The sequence below is a fragment of the Taudactylus pleione genome, unplaced genomic scaffold, assembly GCF_031769625.1.
Source record: "Taudactylus pleione unplaced genomic scaffold, aTauple2 ptg000887l, whole genome shotgun sequence".
Lineage (NCBI taxonomy): Eukaryota > Metazoa > Chordata > Amphibia > Anura > Myobatrachidae > Taudactylus > Taudactylus pleione.
In genome coordinates, this window is record NW_028285288.1 from 859,982 (window position 1) to 885,248 (window position 25,267).

Below are 25,267 nucleotides of genomic sequence, written 5' to 3' on the forward strand. Positions count from 1 at the left end.
TTATGTGTTTGTGACTTGTGTGCGATGTAGCCGCACGTGCAGCAACACAGTAGCAGCGCCAAGTGTGCGCCTGTGTCATAAGTCAAGGGCCGGTTTGGACATCTGGTCCGGACTGAAGGACGTGGCAACAATTTCTGACAAGTCTACTGTCACTGCATATGATACTGTCCTCAAAGCAGCAGCGACAAGCGTGCGTCTGCCTGTTAAAGGGTGGTGTAACCCTCAAAGTGTGCTCCACAAACAATAAAAATATTCTTCTTTTTTTTTCTGTCTTTGTGAAATGTGTGGGCTGTAGCCGCACCTGCATCCTTAAAGCAGCAGCGACAAGCGTGCGTCTGTCTGTTAAAGGATTACATCGGTGACAGCATCCAAGCAGGCATGTCAGACAGTCCGTACCTGTACTGGCAGGAAAAAGAAGCAATTTGGAGGTCCCTGTACAAACTGGCTCTATTTTACCTGAGTTGCCCCCCCTCCAGTGTGTACTCCGAAAGTGTGTTTAGTGCAGCCGGGAACCTTGTCAGCAAAAGGCGTAGGAGGTTGCTTCCACAAAATGTGGAGAAGATGATGTTCATGAAATTAATTATCAACTCTTCCAGGGAGACCAGCCTCCAGAACGTACAGAGGGACCTGTGGTTGTGGATTCCAGCGGGGACGAATTAATACTCTGTGAGGATGAGGATGTACACAACACTGAAGAGGGTGAGGAATCGGAGGATGAGGACGACATCTTGCCTCCGTAGAGCCAGTTTGTGCAGGGACAGATTAATTGCCAGCTTGTTTTGTGGGGGCCCAAACGAACCAATCATTTCAGCCACAGTCGTGTGGCAGACCCTGGCGCTGAAATGTTTGGTTTGTTAAAGTGTGCATGTCCTGTTTATACAACATAAGGGTGGGTGGGAGGACAATTCCATCTTGCACCTCTTTTTTTTCTTTGAATTATGTACTGTTTGGGGCCTAGTTTTTCAAACTGCCATCCTGTCTGCCACTGCAGTGTCACTCCTAGATGGACCACGTGTTTGTGGCTCCCACTCTTATCTCTTAGCATAGTCATCCAGCTACCTCGGTGCAACCTTTTGGATATAAAAACACTATTGTGAGGTGTGAGGTGTTCAGAATAGACTGGAAATGAGTGGAAATTAAGGTTATTGAGGTTAATAATAGCATAGGAGCAAAAAAACCCACAAATTCTGTGATTTTAGCTGTTTTTATGCTTTTTTTAAAAAAAATACAGATCCAAAACACAAAACCCAGAACCCAAAACACGGAAGGGTGGTTTTGGCAAAACCAATCCAGATCCAAAACACGAAGAAAGATCCAGATCCAAAACCAAAACACAAAACACGAAAAGTGGCCGGTGCACACCCCTAGTTAGTATATTCTCTTCCGTAATCCTCCATGTTCACTTATGATGCATTACATGAGCCATTATGGTCGCAGTAGAGTTTACCTGACAATCTTTTGCTACGTGTTTGATACTTGAATAGAGATGCAAATTCTGCCACAATTAGTAGCTTAGGAAATTCAACCCAACTTGACGTTTGATCAGGGACTGTTCTGTGGCATGTTTGCAAGTGGCCTCCTAGTTCCTTAGAACCTCAATTTAGAGTATTAATGTTTGTAACATTTTCAATGATTACAATTTTCTCATTATTATAAGGATGGAACCTCGCCAGCTTGCATTTACAAATCCTGGCTTCCTGCACTGTAACGGAACGATTGTTTGCCTTACAACTTAATTTACTAATTTGTATTGAAACAATATCTAACTTGTTAATAGTTCTAGACAATTGTCTGCCAGCAGCTTTATTGGGGGAATCTGAATTGTGACCCTGGGCTAACAACTTGCCTCACGGTATTTATTAAAACTCCAGCTGTAATTGGAACAAAACATGTTGTACTGCTGAAATGGATACAGTCAATAGCTCTAGACCAGTGGTTCCAAAACTCTGTCCTCAAATGGTTCCCAAACTCGGTCTTAACAGTCCAAGTTTTCAGGATATCCATAGTTAAGCACAGATTATTTAATTAGTACCTCAGTCAATCTACAAAGAGACCAAAACAGGTTTTGAAAGTACTCACAGGGTGTGCTGTCTAGCAATATGCGATACTTACCACTCTCGCAGTGTCTTCCAGTATACCCAGCTAGACATGCGCACTTATAGGTCCCGGTCTTCTCCACAATGCACCTCCCATCATGAAGGCAAGGAGATGAGGAACATACTGTAAGACACATGCTATGATATTACATTTAAACACACTGATTTGGTTGCACTATTTTTGCAACAAGTAAAATGTTAACATGCAAAGCAGGCAAGAAAAACTAGACCAAATATTAAGGTTTCTATTAGCACCAAGAATGGCTAGGTTCACAGTAGATAGGGTATACCGAGTGGTTAGTTGATTAGTTAAGCTCCAATCAATCACTAATTGGATACATCAATAAAAACAGGAAAAAAAAGTCTGTAGCAGAACAAACGAGGGTTCCTGTAATACACTCAAGGAAAGATTGGAAATGTTGAAAATAATGGATTGCGCTGACCTTATTCTGTATATTGACAAATATGTTGAGCCACGATTGTGCATAAAAATATGCACAATTTATTCAGAGCTAAGCAGGTTATACATATAAACCAAAAACTCTTTTAAAATCATGTAAAAGAGCCCATGAGTCCTCAGAACACAATGTATCTGATTGAATTCTCTTCATAAAGCACACTTCAGTAACAGACGGTGTAAATACAGCCACAGATTTAGGAGATCGCTGTTCATTCAACAGTAGTAAACTTCAGACAAAACATTAATGTCCTGTAAAGTCCACAGTTTATAACAGAAGACCGTGCTTCAAATGAGAAAAACATCCACAGTGGACGTCAATTATAAGAAAAATAAAAACAAGCAATACAAGGACCATAATATTTATTTATATATTACCAGCTGTTTATATAGCGCACACATATTCCGCAGCGCTTCACAGAGAATATTTGGCCATTCACATCAGTCCCTGCCCCAGTGGAGCTTACACTCTATATATCAAATGCTCACACACATACACAGGGTTAATTTGTGTTGGGAGCCAATGAACAATAAGGTCAGCGCAATCCATTATTTTCAAATTTTCCAAAGCAGGTAAGAAGCATTTGGTGGAAGGATGTATCACTACTAGTCTCAGGGACACTCATTTGCCGATTCAGAAAGGACGCGGGATTGACTCTCAAGGACATATGGCAGTGTATATTGAGCAACTGCAGGATTTTCAGGAGTATAAAGAATTGTTTGACATTTATAGTATGTTGAAATATTTTCGTGCTGTATAATAAAAAAACCTGTAATTATAATAATAATAATAGGTGATTAAAGTACAAACAAATGTTACATACGTAATTACGCATGAGTAAAACAAAATGGCACTCGATCAGTATTCTTATGCTTTGACTCTGCTGAGTGTGGCATATTTTAGACAAGATGGTCTCTAAGTAGTAACCTAGGGCCTGATTCGCTACGGATCGCAATCCTGCAAATGCACACAGTTCAACTGCGAACGCAAGCCAAACCACTGCGATTGCAATGCAACCTCAGCACCACATAGGGGCGCCCACTTTACCATACGCACATCCGTAACACTTAGCAGAATAGCAAAACCATCGGTACACTAGAGTACCATCGAACCCATGCGCACACTTGCACAAGCCCTGACCTTACTCAGGAATTGATAACGAACACACATGCTATGAGACCTCACATTGCATAGGGCTTCACAGTGGATAATTTATGCACGCCCCTGTAACGGCGTGCGAACGCACTGGCACGCCTGCGTTCGGCCGACCACCTCTCGTCACCATCCACAAACGGCACTTCCTGTCAATCACTCCGCCATGGGTCTGCGTATCCTCTGTGATCGGGACTGTCCCAATCGCAGAGGCTAGGTCACGGACGCGCACTGCGATGCATAAGCATGCGCAAATCGCAACAATTGGCCGATTGCGTGCGTATAAGCAACTGCGTTCCTTGCTGAATCAGGCCCCCAGTAAGTAGTAAATTAGTAACCAATGTAAATAAATATTACCGGGTAGCCTAGCAGTAAATATTATGTGCCCAATGCATTGTCAGAAGTAAAGCTAAATACCGCTGCAGCTTTTTTAAATGAGCGACCCAAGCGATTCATCTCACAAGACGGCTACCTGCACTCCTGACAAGCGATGGGTTAATCTTACGAGAACAAGAGCGAGTTACCTGTAACTTCTTCAAACGTGGCGTAGAACCCATCAAAGTTCTTGGAGCCGTCGGACTGAAAGAGAAGATGCAGAGCGTTCCCTGAGCTGCGGATGGACAGCGGACGCTCGTTGCCACAGAAGCGTTTGATGATTTTCGCATCCACGTTATCACCATCCCGCACTTCCAAGTAGTCATACTGACACATGTAGTCATATTCCAAGCTAAGCATAGCAAACCTGGGCAGGAGGACACGGTCACGCGTGTCAGTGCTGGTAACCTTTCTTTGCATTACATGTTAATGTGTTTATAAAATACATTTCTATATACGAAGCAGTCAGGTGTAAAGCTGGGTACACACTATATGATGTATTGAGCTATATATTGTTCACATCATATAGTATGTACTCCTAATTTGTAGTTCACGACAGTCATTCAGCATCGTGTTACATGCAGTATGTAATAGCACATTGCGCCGAAGTACACTGGATTGTGCTGCATGTACAGTATGCTCCATGCAGTGGTGGAACTAGCGGCGGTGCAGCCGGTGACTTGCAGCGGGGCCCGCTGTGGTGCAGGGGCCCATAGCCACCGCCGCACCCACCGCTAGTGTCCCCCAGGCCCCACAAATACAGTTCAGACCGCAGCGAGAGTGGTTAGCACTACACAGTAACAAACACACAGCCGCCAGCGGCGGGCTGTGTGTTTGTTATAGCAGCCAATGAGAGTCAGAGAGACTCTCATTGGCTGCTGCGTCCACGGAGGGAGCCGGTTGGAGCTCACTCATGAGCTCTGCCTTCCGGCTTCCCCCGCAGCGGGTGACGTGAGAGACATCATGACGTCTCTCCCGTAGTGTAGAGCGGGCCGGGAGAAGCGGACAGCAGCATTCGCGGCAGGAGCGAGGATTCAGTTAAGTTGTGTTGTGTGTGTAATGGGGCATGGGAACTGGCACACCATAGGGGGAGGCGCTACTGGGGGCACTGTATATGGGGGACTATTACTGGGTGCAATGCATAGGGGGAGCTACTACTGGGGGCACTGCATAGGGGGGACTACTACTGGGGGCATTGTATAGGGGGGACTACTACTGGGGGCACTGCATAGGGGGACCACTACTGGGGGCACTGCATAGGGGGACCTACTACTGGGCGCAATGCATAGGGGGAGCTACTACTGGGGGCACTGCATAGGGGGGACTACTACTGGGGGCACTGCATAGGGGGGACTACTACTGGGGGCACTGCATAGGGGGGACCACTACTGGGGGCACTGCATAGGGGGACCACTACTGGGGGCACTGCATTGGGGCGACCACTACTAGGGGCACTGCATAGGGGGGCCCAAAGCATATTCTTGCACCTAGGCCCACCACTCTCTAGTTCCGCCACTGGCTCCATGTATCGTCGAATTGCATCACTGGGTCACACCGTTGTACGGTGTGTACCCAGCTCAAGACAGTGGAGTCTCCTTGTTTTGTAAGAACATCCTCATTTACTACACGGTAAAGTCTCTGCACAAAAAGTCTATTCATTCCATTATTATATATCACCATCTTTAGAATGTCAACTTTCTTAAAACACCATTCTTGGACTGTGTTTTAGGCTGTATCTATGAAGGAAAGATCACTGTACTAGTCTGTACACACACTCATACACAAAAGCCCTTTTTGCCGGTCGAACCAATAGAATATATAATTTAGTAAATGCACGATGCCTCTGTGGTGTCATTACTTGCTAGGTAATAAGTAGAATGCCGTCTCAGATATTGGTTTGGCCCACAAAATGGCTGAAGTGTCCCATGCTTCAGCGGTGATGTCACTGGCACCTAGTGAACTGATGGGCTGTATTAGTTCAACTGACAAAATGGCTGCTCACACTATGGAAAGGTGACATGACCACTCTACCTCATATGCAGGCACAAAGATGCCAGACAGGGGTTAAACGGTGCATTACAAATTTTGGGCAAGGGCATGACAAGACTGCTGCAACCTCGCGGCCCCCTTCCAAGCTTTAAAGAAAAAAAAAGAAAAGCTTTGGCCTCTTCTGGGCATGACCTGCTGGCAAGAGCAGCAGGTCCTGATCGCGATATGGGGACCCCAGGTGTGAGGTGGGTCTATTGTGATCCGTGAATCAATGTAGAGACTCACATAGTGGAGCAATAATAGAGGAAGATCAGTCTAGCCACTGCTAGATTTAGGGGAAGACCAATAAGGAGAGTATTGCAGTAATCAATGCAGGAAATACTGAGGGCATGAATTAGAGTTTTTGCAGTATCTTGTGCAAGATCTGGATATATTCTGGGGATGTACATAACAGCACTTATGGTGCGTATCCACTACACGAGAGTGGAACGACTGTACGATTAAAACACTGTAATCATGCAATCATTCATCCTGTTCAGTGGATAATGGGCCTGATTCAGAGCCGGACGCTCTGACCAGAGCGCTCGCTCTGAATCAGGGCCCTCCTCCATGAAAATGGAGCGTCCTCCTGGACGCTCGTATAGCTGTGGGTGACCACCCACAGCTATAGCGAGCGTCCATGATGATGGTCGCGATGGTCAAAGACCATCGCGACCATCGGGCTTGCGACGAGACCCTGCGGCCTCTATCAGAGCCAAAGTCACTCCCACTGACATCATTACTGATGTCAGTGGGGCCGGACTCAGACAGTAGGCGTTCCCATGGGAACGCCTCCGTCTGGCCGGCACGCCCACCAAAGGGGGCGTGCTGTCAGTCACCATCGACAGCACGCCCCTTTTGGTGCGAGACCCCGAGCGACGTATTTGTCGTCGCTCGCTGGGTCTTGTGCATGCGCACGACGGAGCTCCCTCCGTCGTGCGCATGCACAGTATCACAACATCGACCCGCTAGCGAGCGAAATTTGCTCGCGAGCGGGTCTGAATGACCCCCAATGTGCCCACACTGAACGATATGTCCTTCAGTGCAGGCACCCTCCCTCATCCCCGAACATGCCCAACCTGTCGATATCGGCAGGTTGCCTGGCATGTTCAGACGATGACAAGTGCTGACAACGACCAGCGGGAACGCGCATCGCTGGTCGTTTGTCTGCATTTTACTGCACGATTAATGAGCGATTGATAATCGTTCATTCGCTCATTTTTCTCGTCTAGGGGATACGCGCCTTTAGATACAGATTGAATGTGAGCAGCAAGGAACAGTTCCAATTCAAGCATAATACCTAGGCAGCGGGTATGCGGGGCAGGGATCTTAGTTGTGTTGTGGCAGGTCGGTAACTAAATTGATTTCAAGATGACATGAAAAGAGACATTCACTAACGCGGACTTTTGGGGTTACCAGACCACTCCGGTTCCCGACGTATGGGTTAATTGCATAATTTATCAATAATTACTCAACTGCACTGTTTATAATGCACCATTTATCTGGTATTACTCTCTAACCCTGCCACCGCTTAGTGTAAAAGGCCTCTACAAGCCTATACCCCAACAGAATGGCGTAACTCTGCGTCACTTAGCTAGCCAGTTACTGCAGTACTTCCCTCACCAACAATTCATAAGGGTAAGGTAGCAATATGACTCAGGGTAGGGATCTGTAGGAAGAAAAAAAGGATATCACTTATTAAATTGGAATTTAATATACAAGAAAAATGTATTACAGAATTAAAAAGAGTGATGAATAACTAAAGAGTACAAAACAGATATTCAAATACAAAAGCAAAATAAAAGGGAAATTTAAGAAAACAGAATAATTAACTTTCCAGATTACACGAGGGAACCGAGGGCCTGATTGAGTGTTAAATTGTGTCCTCGGCCTGGGCCCTGCTGAAAAATCTTGTTCAAAAGGCAGAAAACCGCACCAGTGTAGGACCCTCCCCTTAAGATAACATCCAACTCGATGTAAATTTTCCCCCAAAGAGGTGCTACCAACTATATAGTACAAGTATTTAGCAACAACAAAAGATATTGGGCCTGATTCAGAGGCTCTCGCGGTTTGCGAGCGCTCGCTCTGAATCAGGGCATTTTTTTTGGTTTCGGCCTCCAGACCACTCGCAAAGCTGTGGGTGACCACCCACAGCTAGTGCGAGCGGCCTGGCGATGGTTGCGATTATCGCGATCATCGGGCTTGTGTCGAGACCCTGCCGGAGGGTCTCGGCTCCCGCGAGCCCGAGTGGACTTCCTGCTCTTAGGGAACGCCTGCATTTGTGCAGCCAACCCCCCCCCTCCTACAAAACAGGGCAAGCTGTCAATCAACATCGACATCCGCCCCATCTTGTATTGAGCCCTGGAGCGATGGAGCTCACTACACATGCATGCGCAGGGGGGTGAACATCGACCCGCTTGCAAGCGATGTGCGGTCGCGAGCAGGTCTGAATCAGGCCCATAGTTTGATGGTGCAATAGGTCACAACAAATTAAAATATAACTTAAATTAATATAATTTATAAAATCATAACACCAAAATAACCCTACATATATTGTATAATGTTCAAGCAAGTAGGGTGAGAAAATATTCTTAAAATGCGTGGCAGGATTATTACAACAATACACTGATAATGAATTATGGGCCTGATTCAGAGCCGCTCGTAAGCGGCCGCTCGTTCGTTCTGACCGATGTTCGCACATCTGCACATGCATACGGATTGTAATACGCATGCGCGAACCAGTCAGTGCGGCCGAAAATCGTTTGTTCGCTATATAGCGAATGCCTGCTATTTTGAGTGACAGGAGGAGGCGTATGTGGGTGGTAACAGGGGAAGGTGCTTGAAAACGGGGGTGTGGAATTAGATCGCAGGCGTGCTTAAAGGTCAAAACGGGCGTTTTAAGGGAGTGCATAATTAATACAGCAGCGTCATTGACCACGTCACTTGGTTTTTTTTTACCCCGAACTGATCGCAAAATAGCGGTTGAAAAAACCAGCCACAAGAATAGCGAGCAGTTCATACGCTGTTCGATGTGCTCGATTAATCTAAAAAATAGCGGACATGACGTAGGATTCGAGCGGCCAGGGGGCATATTTTTCAGAATTACAACCGCAAGTTTTGCTCGCTCGTTCAGACTTAGAGGCGTGAACAGACCGCAATTAGCGAACGGTTCATTTGAATAGCCACCCCTTGTTTTAGAACGAACGACCGCAAATAGCGAGCGGCTCTGAATCAGGCACTATATCCACTGGGATAAATAGTCCCATTACAAATAAATTGGTCTCAAAAAGACTCTGTATCCTTCTGTCACCAGTGACTTGCTATTATTGCAACAAATGTTGCAACTAGCCTCAAGAATAGATAATATTAGAACCGGGATATGGGATGGTTAGATAAGTAAGATAAGAACCAGGATAGTTTCCTGCAGACCTGGGGGGCGGTTAGATAAGTAGGATGAGAATCAGGATAGTTTCCTGCAGACTTGGGGGGCAGTTTATAAGTAAGCTGAGAATCAGGATAGTGTGCTACAGACCTGGGGATGGTTAGATAAGTAGAATGAGAACCAGGATAGTTTCCTGCAGACCTGGGGAACGGTTAGATAAGTAAGCTGAGAACCAGGATAGTGTCCTACAGACCTGGGGATGGTCAGAGAAGTAGGATAAGAACCAGGATGGTTTCCTGCAGACCTGGGGGACGGTTAGATAAGTAGGAGGAGAACCAGGACAATGCCCTGCAGACCTGGGTGGCGGTTAGATAAGTAGGATAAGAATCAGGACAGTTTCCTGCAGACCTGGGGGGCAGTTATAAGTAAGCTGAGAATCAGGATAGTGTCCTACAGACCTGGGGATGGTTAGATAAGTAGGATGAGAACCAGGATAGTTTCCTGCAGACCTGGGGATAGTTAGGTAAGTAGTATGAGAACCAGGATAGTTTCCTGCAAACCTGGGTGGCGGTTAGATAAGTAGGATGAGAACCAGGATAGTGTCCTGCAGACCTGGGGATAGTTAGGTAAGTAGTATAAGAATCAGGATAGTTTCCTACAGACCTGGGGATGGTTAGATAAGTAGGATGAGAACCAGGATAGTTTCCTGCAGACCTGGGGATAGTTAGGTAAGTAGTATGAGAACCAGGATAGTTTCCTGCAAACCTGGGTGGCGGTTAGATAAGTAGGATGAGAACCAGGATAGTGTCCTGCAGACATGGGGACAGCTAAATAAGTAGGATGAGAACCAGGATAGTGTCCTGCAGACATGGGGACAGCTAAATAAGTAGGATGAGAACCAGGATAGTGTCCTGCAGACATGGAGATGGTTAGATAAGTAGGAGAACCAGGACAGTGTCCTGCAGACGATTAGATAAGTAGGAGGAGAACCAGGATAGTGTCCTGCAGACCTGGGGACGGTTAGATATGTAGGAGGAGAACCAGGATAGTGAACTGCAGACCTCAGGGCGGTTATATACGTAGGAGGAGAACCAGGATAGTGTCCTGCAGCCCTGGGGACGGTTATATACGTAGGAGGAGAACCAGGATAGTGTCCTGCAGACCTGGGGACAGTTAGATATGTAGGAGGAGAACCAGGATAGTGTCCTGCAGACCTCGGGATGGTTAGATACGTAGGAGGAGAACCAGGATAGTGAACTGCAGACCTCGGGACGGTTATAAACGTAGGAGGAGAACCAGGATAGAGTCCTGCAGACCTCAGGGCGGTTATATATGTAGGAGGAGAACCAGGATAGTGTCCTGCAGACTTGGGGACAGTTAGATACGTAGGAGGAGAACTAGGATAGTGTCCTGCAGACCTCGGGACGGTTATATACGTAGGAGAACCAGGATAGAGTCCTGCAGAACTGGGGACGTTTAAATAAATAGGATGAGACCCGGGACAGTGTTCTGCAGACCTGGGGAGTGTCAGCATTGGTATGTGATGTGTGACATCAGTGTCACATGCATGAGAGATGTAGGAGAATTACTTAGCAAATGAACCAATCACTGATCATATTAGTCAGCTGCGGAGTGAAAGCCGGGCTGAAGATGGTACAATAGGATGTTTGCAGAAAATACCCAGAAGCTTAGAGGGGCATGGAAGTTCAGAGACGGGACGTGATTGTTTTCCCACTGCTGGCCTTGTGGTGCTGCCTGTGTACTTGCTTTATCTGTCGATGTAATAAAGCAGAGTGCTTTTCCTGCTCGCTGATGTCTTATATCACTTATATCCGGTAAGAAAGAAGCTAGTGAGGCATCTGTGCAGACACATGCTAAGTTTGTCACACGCTTGTCACACGCTTAAATGTATTACATGCTGCTGATACCGCTCTTCCATGTGCCAGCTGCGGGGAGTGGGAGGGGTTAAGCAACCAATGCGAAGCCTATTTATGACTGACAGACCAATGTCGCAGCTCACAGGGAACGAAGCCGTCGCTCAGGTGAGGAACTGGAGAGTACTGAATTATAATAAAGTTAATATTATTATTTTAATAAAAGAGAGATTCGGTGTCAGCGTGGAATGGACCTGGGGACCCGGCTCTGCCTAATCTGTCATTTCATATCTCTCGCTCTCGCCCTGAGCTACTGGCGCCTTATTAATCTTATCCCAATATGCCGCATATTAACAAACGGTTCAGCAGGGAACAGGGACGCTGAATAATTTATACTAGTCACCGTGAACCCTGTGCAGAGCTACGGTCTAATTAATAGCAGCAAGGCGCTGGCAAGGTAAGTACAGTAATGAGACCTTGTAGTTTTAATGAAGCCTGAACCCGATTGCATCACATAATTAACCCTTCCCTTACTGCGGGCACAGCGTGATCAAGCAGCGTTCATTGGCTGAAGGGCTGCTTGAGTAGAAGTGCTGTATGCGCTAATGTGAGAGGCGTCATGTCTAGGGTGACGAGTAATGTAATGGATGCTTCGCTTACCTTTTATTGGGTGGTTCTCCTTGGTGCCTGTTGGAATGGGCGCTGGGATCAGTACACTCAATACTTTAACATTGACGGAAGGTCAACATGACCAGGTCGACATTGTGAATGTTGACTAGAGAATGTCAACAGTTGACGTTATGGTGATTTTAGGGTATGGGTTGGGCTGCGATGAGAATTAGGGTTAGGGCCAGGTTTTGCAATACTCACCGTCGCCGCGGACATCTGCACGCTTGACATGCTGCCGCCGACATTTTGGAAATGACACCATGTCATCCGCCCATCTATGTTGACATTCTGAATGTCGATAAATAGTGTCACACCAGTATGCTGGTGATATGGGGGGGGGTATGGGATCCCAGCGATCAGGATGGAGGCGGTCAGAATATCGACAGCGGCATTGCGACAGTCAGAATCCCCACACCCTCCCTCCCTAGTGCCTGAACCTAACCTCCCCCTCCCCGCACCCTAAACCTAACCCTCCCACCTTAGTGCCTAATCCTAATCCTCCCCCTAACCCCTGATACTTACCTTCGGGATGCTGACTACCTCCTGCTGGTGATATGGGGTACACTGTTTAATGGTCAAATGTAATAGTTTATCATTAGAATATTAAGGCATCTACTCACCATTATGTGGCGGTAGGAGACACTTTCTTCAGCAACCTCTCAGAGATATATAAATACATCTCTCTCTGCAAATTATCATTATAGGCTCTACGGGCAGCTGCCCAGCCCCCTGGCTTACCGCGCTCCCATACACCTTACCGCGCTCCCATACACCTTACCGCGTTCCCATACACCTTACCGCGTTCCCATACACCTTACCGCGTTCCCATACACCTTACCGTGTTCCCATACACCTTACCGCGTTCCCATACACCTTACCGCGCTCCCATACACCTTACCACGTTCCCATACACCTTACCGCGCTCCCATACACCTTACCATGTTCCCATACACCTTACCGCGCTCCCATACACCTTACCGCGCTCCCATACACCTTACCGCATTCCCATACACCTTACCGTGCTCCCATACACCTTACCGCGCTCCCATACACCTTACCGCGTTCCCATACATCGAACTGCAGCACCGGAATTGGGCTTCCAGTTACAGTTTTAGAAATTAAAATATCATACTGAAAAGATTATAATATTTCAATATAACTATGAATAGAAAAATGCTTTATTTTATTAAGTAACATTTATTTCTTTACCACTTTCCCCGGTATCAGCATCCTGAGATGGCGAGAATGGTAAGAGGAGTGAGGCGGTACTAGCCCATAAATAGGCTTCCCATGCCTTGCATAGGGAAGGAGACAGCCAGCTGGCACTATCACCAGGGATCCCGGCTATGGCACTATTACCGGGGATCCCGGCTATGGCACTATCACCGGGGATCCCAGCTATAGCACTATTACCGGGGATCCCGGCTATGGCACTATTACCGGCTGTGGGGCTTTTCAATAGGGAGAATCTTCATCTACAATGAAAAACAAGTTTTCTACGGATTAAGAGCTCTTCTCTATATGATAAATAGACCCTCTAAATAAAGAAGTATTGTATATAGTTATACACGGAATTGGTATGAATGACCTCCGGACGAGGGCCCGGCGGTCGAAATCCCGACGCCGACAGGCCAAACAGCGCAGATCCCAACGGAGGTAAGTAAAGTATCTAACCTTCCCTTCTCCCCCCCCTAACCCTGACCCTCCTTTAGGGGTGCCTAACCCTAACCTCCCCCTAGTGCCTAACCCTAATCTCCCCCAGGGGTGCCTAAACCTAACCATCCCCTCCCCGCACCCTAAACCTAACCCTCCTGAGGGGAGGGGGTGCCTAACCCCAAACCCCCCTTCCCCTAGCCTAACACTAACACTCCCCGGGGGGGTGCCTAACCCTAAGTCACCCTGAGAGTCCCTAAACCTAACCCCCCCATCCCCGGCTACGTGGATACTTACCCCCGGCGTTGGACGATCGGTCTGGTGTCCTGTCGGGGTCCTGCCGTCGGGATTAACATAGGCGCCTATTTTAGGTCCCTTGCCAGGATTACACTGCCGGGATTGTGAATTGCGGGCGCCGGTCACATGACTGCATCCCGTTATACACAGACAGAACAGTATATCACATTCAGGCAGTACAGTGTATAGTCATATACAGGCAGCACAGTATACAGTATATAGTCATACACAGGCAGCACAGTATACAGTATATAGTCATACACAGGCAGTACAGTATACAGTCATACACAGGCAGCACAGTATACAGTATATAGTCATACACAGGCAGCACAGTATATAGTCATACACAGGCAGTACAGTATATAGTCATACACAGGCAGTACAGTATACAGTCATACACAGGCAGCACAGTATACAGTATATAGTCATACACAGGCAGTACAGTATACAGTCATACAAAGGCAGCACAGTTTACAGTATGTAGTCATACACAGGCAGTACAGTATACAGTCATACACAGGCAGCACAGTATACAGTCATACACAGGCAGTACAGTATACAGTCATACACAGGCAGCACAGTATACAGTATATAGTCATACACAGGCAGTACAGTATACAGTCATACACAGGCAGCACAGTTTACAGTATTTAGTCATACACAGGCAGTACAGTATACAGTCATACACAGGCAGTACAGTATACAGTCATACACAGGCAGCACAGTTTACAGTATGTAGTCATACACAGGCAGCACAGTATACAGTATATAGTCATACACAGGCAGCACAGTCTATAGTCATACACAGGCAGTACAGTATACAGTCATACACAGGCAGCACAGTATACAGTCATACACAGGCAGCACAGTATATAGTCATACACAGGCAGCACAGTATATAGTCATACACAGGCAGTACAGTATATAGTCATATACAGGCAGTACAGTATACAGTCATACACAGGCAGCACAGTTTACAGTATATAGTCATACACAGGCAGCACAGTATATAGTCAAACACAGGCAGTAAAGTATACATTCATACACTGGCAGCACAGTTTACAGTATGCAGTCATACACAGACAGAGCAGTATATAGTCATATAAAGGCAGAGCAGTATACTGTATATAGTCATACACAGACAGAGCAGTATATAGTCATATAAAGGCAGAGCAGTATACTGTATATAGTCATACACAGACAGAGCAGTATATAGTCATATAAAGGCAGAGCAGTATACTGTATATAGTCATACACAGACAGAGCAGTATATAGTCATATAAAGGCAGAGCAGTATACTGTATAGTTCCACAGAATACTATGTATGGCTTAGATGAACTGGAGTGTGGACTTTTTTTCTCCCAATTTCTTTACATGAATATAGGGGTGCTAGATTATAATGTCACATAAGCTACTTCTATTTACCACACTACCTACTCAAATAGGATCAGAAAATGTAATTATTTGTCTATTACCAACGGTCACCTGAGAAGGCGGCCATTTTGTAGGCTGAATTAGCAGCCTATTGAGTCACTAGAAAAGTAATGTTACCACATAGGCACAAAACTACTCCACCGGTAATCATTAGAGACATGAAACATAATGAAGTCTTAAAATAGAGTAACATCTGTCCTTAGTAATGATTGTGTAATATTATAGGTTTAAAGCAGAACAGTAATGGGGTAAGGCAAGTCATGACTAGGTTGGGTGTTCCCCATATAAATGTAATTCCCGGCTTGCTGAATTTATTATACAGAGTGTGATTTGTAATCACTGTAATCACTGAGGGTGACAGGGTTATGTAACACCACCTGCGGCTGTCTGCAATCTTATTCTTTTCTCCAGGAAAATACATTAAAGGTGAAGTTTGATGTATTGTCATTATCACTACACTAACAATATTTCACATGATTTTAGACCACCTAATGTGTTTACCTACTGTCTGTCTGTCTCTACATAGGATATAAGCTCCCCCACCTGTGAGCATCATTTATGGGGTTGTTTATCACTATACGGTCATGTTTGATAGGTGTTCCATGATGGAAGGTAAAAGTAGTCAGCAAATGCCTGGAAGATACTGAGCCCCACTGCTGTATATAACACTTATCCCGCCTCTGTATATACACACACTGATCCCCACTGCTGTATGTAACACTTATCCCGCCTCTGTATATACACACACTGATCCCTACTGCTGTATGTAACACTTATCCCGCCTCTGTATATACACACACTGATCCCCACTGCTGTATGTAACACTTATCCCGCCTCTGTATATACACACACTGATCCCCACTGCTGTATGTAACACTTATCCCACCTCTGTATATACACACACTGATCCCTACTGCTGTATGTAACACTTATCCCACCTCTGTATATACACACACTGATCCCCACTGCTGTATGTAACACTTATCCCTCCTCTGTATATACACACACTGATCCCTACTGCTGTATGTAACACTTATCCCTCCTCTGTATATACACACACTGATCCCTACTGCTGTATGTAACACTTATCCCACCTCTGTATATACACACACTGATCCCCACTGCTGTATGTAACACTTATCCCTCCTCTGTATATACACACACTGATCCCTACTGCTGTATGTAACACTTATCCCTCCTCTGTATATACACACACTGATCCCTACTGCTGTATGTAACACTTATCCCTCCTCTGTATATACACACACTGATCCCTACTGCTGTATGTAACACTTATCCCACCTCTGTATATACACACACTGATCCCCACTGCTGTATGTAACACTTATCCCACCTCTGTATATACACACACTGATCCCTACTGCTGTATGTAACACTTATCCCACCTCTGTATATACACACTGATCCCAACTGCTGTATGTAACACTTATCCCTCCTCTGTATATACACACACTGATCCCCACTGCTGTATGTAACACTTATCCCACCTCTGTATATACACACACTGATCCCTACTGCTGTATGTAACACTTATCCCACCTCTGTATATACACACTGATCCCAACTGCTGTATGTAACACTTATCCCTCCTCTGTATATACACACACTGATCCCCACTGCTGTATGTAACACTTATCCCACCTCTGTATATACACACACTGATCCCTACTGCTGTATGTAACACTTATCCCACCTCTGTATATACACACTGATCCCAACTGCTGTATGTAACACTTATCCCACCTCTGTATATACACACTGATCCCAACTGCTGTATGTAACACTTATCCCACCTCTGTATATACACACACTGATCCCCACTGCTGTATGTAACACTTATCCCGCCTCTGTATATACACACACTGATCCCCACTGCTGTATGTAACACTTATCCCTCCTCTGTATATACACACACTGATCCCCACTGCTGTATGTAACACTTATCCCGCCTCTGTATATACACACACTGATCCCCACTGCTGTATGTAACACTTATCCCACCTCTGTATATACACACACTGATCCCCACTGCTGTATGTAACACTTATCCCTCCTCTGTATATACACACTGATCCCAACTGCTGTATGTAACACTTATCCCTCCTCTGTATATACACACACTGATCCCCACTGCTGTATATAACAGTTATCCCACCTCTGTATATACACACACTGATCCCCACTGCTGTATGTAACACTTATCCCTCCTCTGTATATACACACACTGATCCCCACTGCTGTATGTAACACTTATCCCACCTCTGTATATACACACACTGATCCCCACTGCTGTATGTAACACTTATCCCACCTCTGTATATACACACACTGATCCCCACTGCTGTATGTAACACTTATCCCTTCCTCTGTATATACACACACTGATCCCCACTGCTGTATGTAACACTTATCCCACCTCTGTATATACACACACTGATCCCCACTGCTGTATGTAACACTTATCCCGCCTCTGTATATACACACACTGATCCCCACTGCTGTATGTAACACTTATCCCGCCTCTGTATATACACACACTGATCCCCACTGCTGTATGTAACACTTATCCCGCCTCTGTATATACACACACTGATCCCCACTACTGTATGTAACACTTATCCCACCTCTGTATATACACACACTGATCCCCACTGCTGTATGTAACACTTATCCCGCCTCTGTATATACACACACTGATCCCCACTGCTGTATGTAACACTTATCCCGCCTCTGTATATACACACACTGATCCCCACTGCTGTATGTAACACTTATCCCGCCTCTGTATATACACACACTGATCCCCACTGCTGTATGTAACACTTATCCCGCCTCTGTATATACACACACTGATCCCCACTGCTGTATGTAACACTTATCCCACCTCTGTATATACACACACTGATCCCCACTGCTGTATGTAACACTTATCCCGCCTCTGTATATACACACACTGATCCCCACTGCTGTATGTAACACTTATCCCTCCTCTGTATATACACACACTGATCCCCACTGCTGTATGTAACACTTATCTCACCTCTGTATATACACACACTGATCCCCACTGCTGTATGTAACACTTATCCCACCTCTGTATATACACACACTGATCCCCACTGCTGTATGTAACACTTATCCCGCCTCTGTATATACACACACTGATCCCCACTGCTGTATGTAACACTTATCCCTCCTCTGTATATACACACACTGATCCCCACTGCTGTATGTAACACTTATCCCACCTCTGTATATACACACACTGATCCCCACTGCTGTATGTAACACTTATCCCACCTCTGTATATACACACACTGATCCCTACTGCTGTATGTAACACTTATCCCACCTCTGTATATACACACTGATCCCAACTGCTGTATGTAACACTTATCCCTCCTCTGTATATACACACACTGATCCCCACTGCTGTATGTAACACTTATCCCACCTCTGTATATACACACACTGATCCCTACTGCTGTATGTAACACTTATCCCACCTCTGTATATACACACTGATCCCAACTGCTGTATGTAACACTTATCCCACCTCTGTATATACACACACTGATCCCCACTGCTGTATGTAACACTTATCCCTCCTCTGTATATACACACACTGATCCCCACTGCTGTATGTAACACTTATCCCACCTCTGTATATACACACACTGATCCCTACTGCTGTATGTAACACTTATCCCACCTCTGTATATACACACTGATCCCAACTGCTGTATGTAACACTTATCCCACCTCTGTATATACACACACTGATCCCCACTGCTGTATGTAACACTTATCCCGCCTCTGTATATACACACACTGATCCCCACTGCTGTATGTAACACTTATCCCTCCTCTGTATATACACACACTGATCCCCACTGCTGTATGTAACACTTATCCCACCTCTGTATATACACACACTGATCCCCACTGCTGTATGTAACACTTATCCCACCTCTGTATATACACACACTGATCCCTACTGCTGTATGTAACACTTATCCCACCTCTGTATATACACACACTGATCCCCTACTGCTGTATGTAACACTTATCCCACCTCTGTATATACACACACTGATCCCCACTGCTGTATGTAACACTTATCCCACCTCTGTATATACACACACTGATCCCTACTGCTGTATGTAACACTTATCCCACCTCTGTATATACACACTGATCCCAACTGCTGTATGTAACACTTATCCCTCCTCTGTATATACACACACTGATCCCCACTGCTGTATGTAACACTTATCCCACCTCTGTATATACACACACTGATCCCTACTGCTGTATGTAACACTTATCCCACCTCTGTATATACACACTGATCCCAACTGCTGTATGTAACACTTATCCCACCTCTGTATATACACACACTGATCCCCACTGCTGTATGTAACACTTATCCCGCCTCTGTATATACACACACTGATCCCCACTGCTGTATGTAACACTTATCCCTCCTCTGTATATACACACACTGATCCCCACTGCTGTATGTAACACTTATCCCACCTCTGTATATACACACACTGATCCCCACTGCTGTATGTAACACTTATCCCACCTCTGTATATACACACACTGATCCCTACTGCTGTATGTAACACTTATCCCACCTCTGTATATACACACTGATCCCAACTGCTGTATGTAACACTTATCCCTCCTCTGTATATACACACACTGATCCCCACTGCTGTATGTAACACTTATCCCACCTCTGTATATACACACACTGATCCCTACTGCTGTATGTAACACTTATCCCACCTCTGTATATACACACTGATCCCAACTGCTGTATGTAACACTTATCCCACCTCTGTATATACACACACTGATCCCCACTGCTGTATGTAACACTTATCCCGCCTCTGTATATACACACACTGATCCCCACTGCTGTATGTAACACTTATCCCTCCTCTGTATATACACACACTGATCCCCACTGCTGTATGTAACACTTATCCCGCCTCTGTATATACACACACTGATCCCCACTGCTGTATGTAACACTTATCCCACCTCTGTATATACACACACTGATCCCCACTGCTGTATGTAACACTTATCCCTCCTCTGTATATACACACTGATCCCAACTGCTGTATGTAACACTTATCCCTCCTCTGTATATACACACACTGATCCCCACTGCTGTATATAACAGTTATCCCACCTCTGTATATACACACACTGATCCCCACTGCTGTATGTAACACTTATCCCTCCTCTGTATATACACACACTGATCCCCACTGCTGTATGTAACACTTATCCCGCCTCTGTATATACACACACTGATCCCCACTGCTGTATGTAACACTTATCCCACCTCTGTATATACACACACTGATCCCCACTGCTGTATGTAACACTTATCCCACCTCTGTATATACACACACTGATCCCCACTGCTGTATGTAACACTTATCCTTCCTCTGTATATACACACACTGATCCCCACTGCTGTATGTAACACTTATCCCACCTCTGTATATACACACACTGATCCCCTCTGCTGTATGTAACACTTATCCCGCCTCTGTATATACACACACTGATCCCCACTGCTGTATGTAACACTTATCCCGCCTCTGTATATACACACACTGATCCCCACTGCTGTATGTAACACTTATCCCGCCTCTGTATATACACACACTGATCCCCACTGCTGTATGTAACACTTATCCCACCTCTGTATATACACACACTGATCCCCACTGCTGTATGTAACACTTATCCCGCCTCTGTATATACACACACTGATCCCCACTGCTGTATGTAACACTTATCCCGCCTCTGTATATACACACACTGATCCCCACTGCTGTATGTAACACTTATCCCGCCTCTGTATATACACACACTGATCCCCACTGCTGTATGTAACACTTATCCCGCCTCTGTATATACACACACTGATCCCCACTGCTGTATGTAACACTTATCCCACCTCTGTATATACACACACTGATCCCCACTGCTGTATGTAACACTTATCCCGCCTCTGTATATACACACACTGATCCCCACTGCTGTATGTAACACTTATCCCGCCTCTGTATATACACACACTGATCCCCACTGCTGTATGTAACACTTATCCCGCCTCTGTATATACACACACTGATCCCCACTGCTGTATGTAACACTTATCCCGCCTCTGTATATACACACACTGATCCCCACTGCTGTATGTAACACTTATCCCGCCTCTGTATATACACACACTGATCCCCACTGCTGTATGTAACACTTATCCCGCCTCTGTATATACACACACTGATCCCCACTGCTGTATGTAACACTTATCCCACCTCTGTATATACACACACTGATCCCCACTGCTGTATGTAACACTTATCCCGCCTCTGTATATACACACACTGATCCCCACTGCTGTATGTAACACTTATCCCGCCTCTGTATATACACACACTGATCCCCACTGCTGTATGTAACACTTATCCCGCCTCTGTATATACACACACTGATCCCCACTGCTGTATGTAACACTTATCCCGCCTCTGTATATACACACACTGATCCCCACTGCTGTATGTAACACTTATCCCTCCTCTGTATATACACACACTGAGCCCCACTGCTGTATGTAACACTTATCCCGCCTCTGTATATACACACACTGATCCCCACTGCTGTATGTAACACTTATCCCTCCTCTGTATATACACACACTGATCCCCACTGCTGTATGTAACACTTATCCCGCCTCTGTATATACACACACTGATCCCCACTGCTGTATGTAACACTTATCCCACCTCTGTATATACACACACTGATCCCCACTGCTGTATGTAACACTTATCCCTCCTCTGTATATACACACACTGATCCCCACTGCTGTATGTAACACTTATCCCACCTCTGTATATACACACACTGATCCCTACTGCTGTATGTAACACTTATCCCACCTCTGTATATACACACTGATCCCAACTGCTGTATGTAACACTTATCCCTCCTCTGTATATACACACACTGAGCCCCACTGCTGTATGTAACACTTATCCCGCCTCTGTATATACACACACTGATCCCCACTGCTGTATGTAACACTTATCCCTCCTCTGTATATACACACACTGATCCCCACTGCTGTATGTAACACTTATCCCGCCTCTGTATATACACACACTGATCCCCACTGTTGTATGTAACACTTATCCCACCTCTGTATATACACACACTGATCCCCACTGCTGTATGTAACACTTATCCCTCCTCTGTATATACACACACTGATCCCCACTGCTGTATGTAACACTTATCCCACCTCTGTATATACACACACTGATCCCTACTGCTGTATGTAACACTTATCCCACCTCTGTATATACACACACTGATCCCTACTGCTGTATGTAACACTTATCCCACCTCTGTATATACACACTGATCCCAACTGCTGTATGTAACACTTATCCCTCCTCTGTATATACACACACTGATCCCCACTGCTGTATATAACAGTTATCCCACCTCTGTATATACACACACTGATCCCCACTGCTGTATGTAACACTTATCCCACCTCTGTATATACACACACTGATCCCCACTGCTGTATGTAACACTTATCCCACCTCTGTATATACACACACTGATCCCTACTGCTGTATGTAACACTTATCCCACCTCTGTATATACACACTGATCCCAACTGCTGTATGTAACACTTATCCCTCCTCTGTATATACACACTGATCCCCACTGCTGTATATAACAGTTATCCCACCTCTGTATATACACACACTGATCCCCACTGCTGTATGTAACAGTTATCCCACCTCTGTATATACACACACTGATCCCCACTGCTGTATGTAACACTTATCCCTCCTCTGTATATACACACACTGATCCCCACTGCTGTATGTAACACTTATCCCTCCTCTGTATATACACACACTGATCCCCACTGCTGTATGTAACACTTATCCCTCCTCTGTATATACACACACTGATCCCCACTGCTGTATGTAACACTTATCCCTCCTCTGTATATACACACACTGATCCCCACTGCTGTATGTAACACTTATCCCTCCTCTGTATACACACACACTGATCCCCACTGCTGTATGTAACACTTATCCCACCTCTGTATATACACACACTGATCCCTACTGCTGTATGTAACACTTATCCCACCTCTGTATATACACACTGATCCCAACTGCTGTATGTAACACTTATCCCTCCTCTGTATATACACACACTGATCCCCACTGCTGTATATAACAGTTATCCCACCTCTGTATATACACACACTGATCCCCACTGCTGTATGTAACACTTATCCCACCTCTGTATATACACACACTGATCCCCACTGCTGTATGTAACACTTATCCCACCTCTGTATATACACACACTGATCCCTACTGCTGTATGTAACACTTATCCCACCTCTGTATATACACACTGATCCCAACTGCTGTATGTAACACTTATCCCTCCTCTGTATATACACACTGATCCCCACTGCTGTATATAACAGTTATCCCACCTCTGTATATACACACACTGATCCCCACTGCTGTATGTAACAGTTATCCCACCTCTGTATATACACACACTGATCCCCACTGCTGTATGTAACACTTATCCCACCTCTGTATATACACACACTGATCCCCACTGCTGTATATAACACTTATCCCACCTCTGTATATACACACACTGATCCCCACTGCTGTATCTAACAGTTATCCCACCTCTGTATATACACACACTGATCCCCACTGCTGTATATAACAGTTATCCCACCTCTGTATATACACACACTGATCCCCACTGCTGTATGTAACACTTATCCCACCTCTGTATATACACACACTGATCCCCACTGCTCTATGTAACACTTATCCCACCTCTGTATATACACACACTGATCCCCACTGCTCTATGTAACACTTATCCCACCTCTGTATATACACACACTGATCCCCACTGCTGTATGTAACACTTATCCCGCCTCTGTATATACACACACTGATCCCCACTGCTGTATGTAACACTTATCCCTCCTCTGTATATACACACACTGATCCCCACTGCTGTATGTAACACTTATCCCTCCTCTGTATACACACACTGATCCCCACTGCTGTATGTAACACTTATCCCTCCTCTGTATACACACACTGAGCCCCACTGCTGTATATAACACTTATCCCTCCTCTGTATATACACACACTGATCCCCACTGCTGTATGTAACACTTATCCCTCCTCTGTATACACACACTGAGCCCCACTGCTGTATATAACACTTATCCCTCCTCTGTATATACACACACTGATCCCCACTGCTGTATGTAACACTTATCCCTCCTCTGTATATACACACACTGATCCCCACTGCTGTATGTAACACTTATCCCTCCTCTGTATATACACACACTGATCCCCACTGCTGTATGTAACACTTATCCCACCTCTGTATATACACACACTGATCCCCACTGCTGTATGTAACACTTATCCCTCCTCTGTATATACACACACTGATCCCCACTGCTGTATGTAACACTTATCCCTCCTCTGTATATACACACACTGATCCCTACTGCTGTATATAACACTTATCCCTCCTCTGTATATACACACACTGATCCCCACTGCTGTATGTAACACTTATCCCACCTCTGTATATACACACACTGATCCCCACTGCTGTATGTAACACTTATCCCACCTCTGTATATACACACACTGATCCCCACTGCTGTATGTAACACTTATCCCGCCTCTGTATATA

At 45.4% G+C, this 25,267-nt stretch overlaps 1 protein-coding gene across 1 annotated transcript in view; it reads right to left on the bottom strand.

The window, feature by feature from the left end:
• The window catches only part of PAMR1 (peptidase domain containing associated with muscle regeneration 1), a 107,284-nt gene that overhangs the window by 22,491 nt on the left and 59,526 nt on the right, over positions 1-25,267 (bottom strand). The window contains exons 5-6 of the mRNA XM_088459027.1: positions 4,231-4,448; positions 2,113-2,220 (exon numbers count right to left, since the gene is read on the bottom strand). Of these exons, the coding sequence (XP_088315153.1) occupies positions 2,113-2,220; positions 4,231-4,448 (326 nt within the window). The remainder of the gene's footprint in view (positions 1-2,112; positions 2,221-4,230; positions 4,449-25,267) is intronic.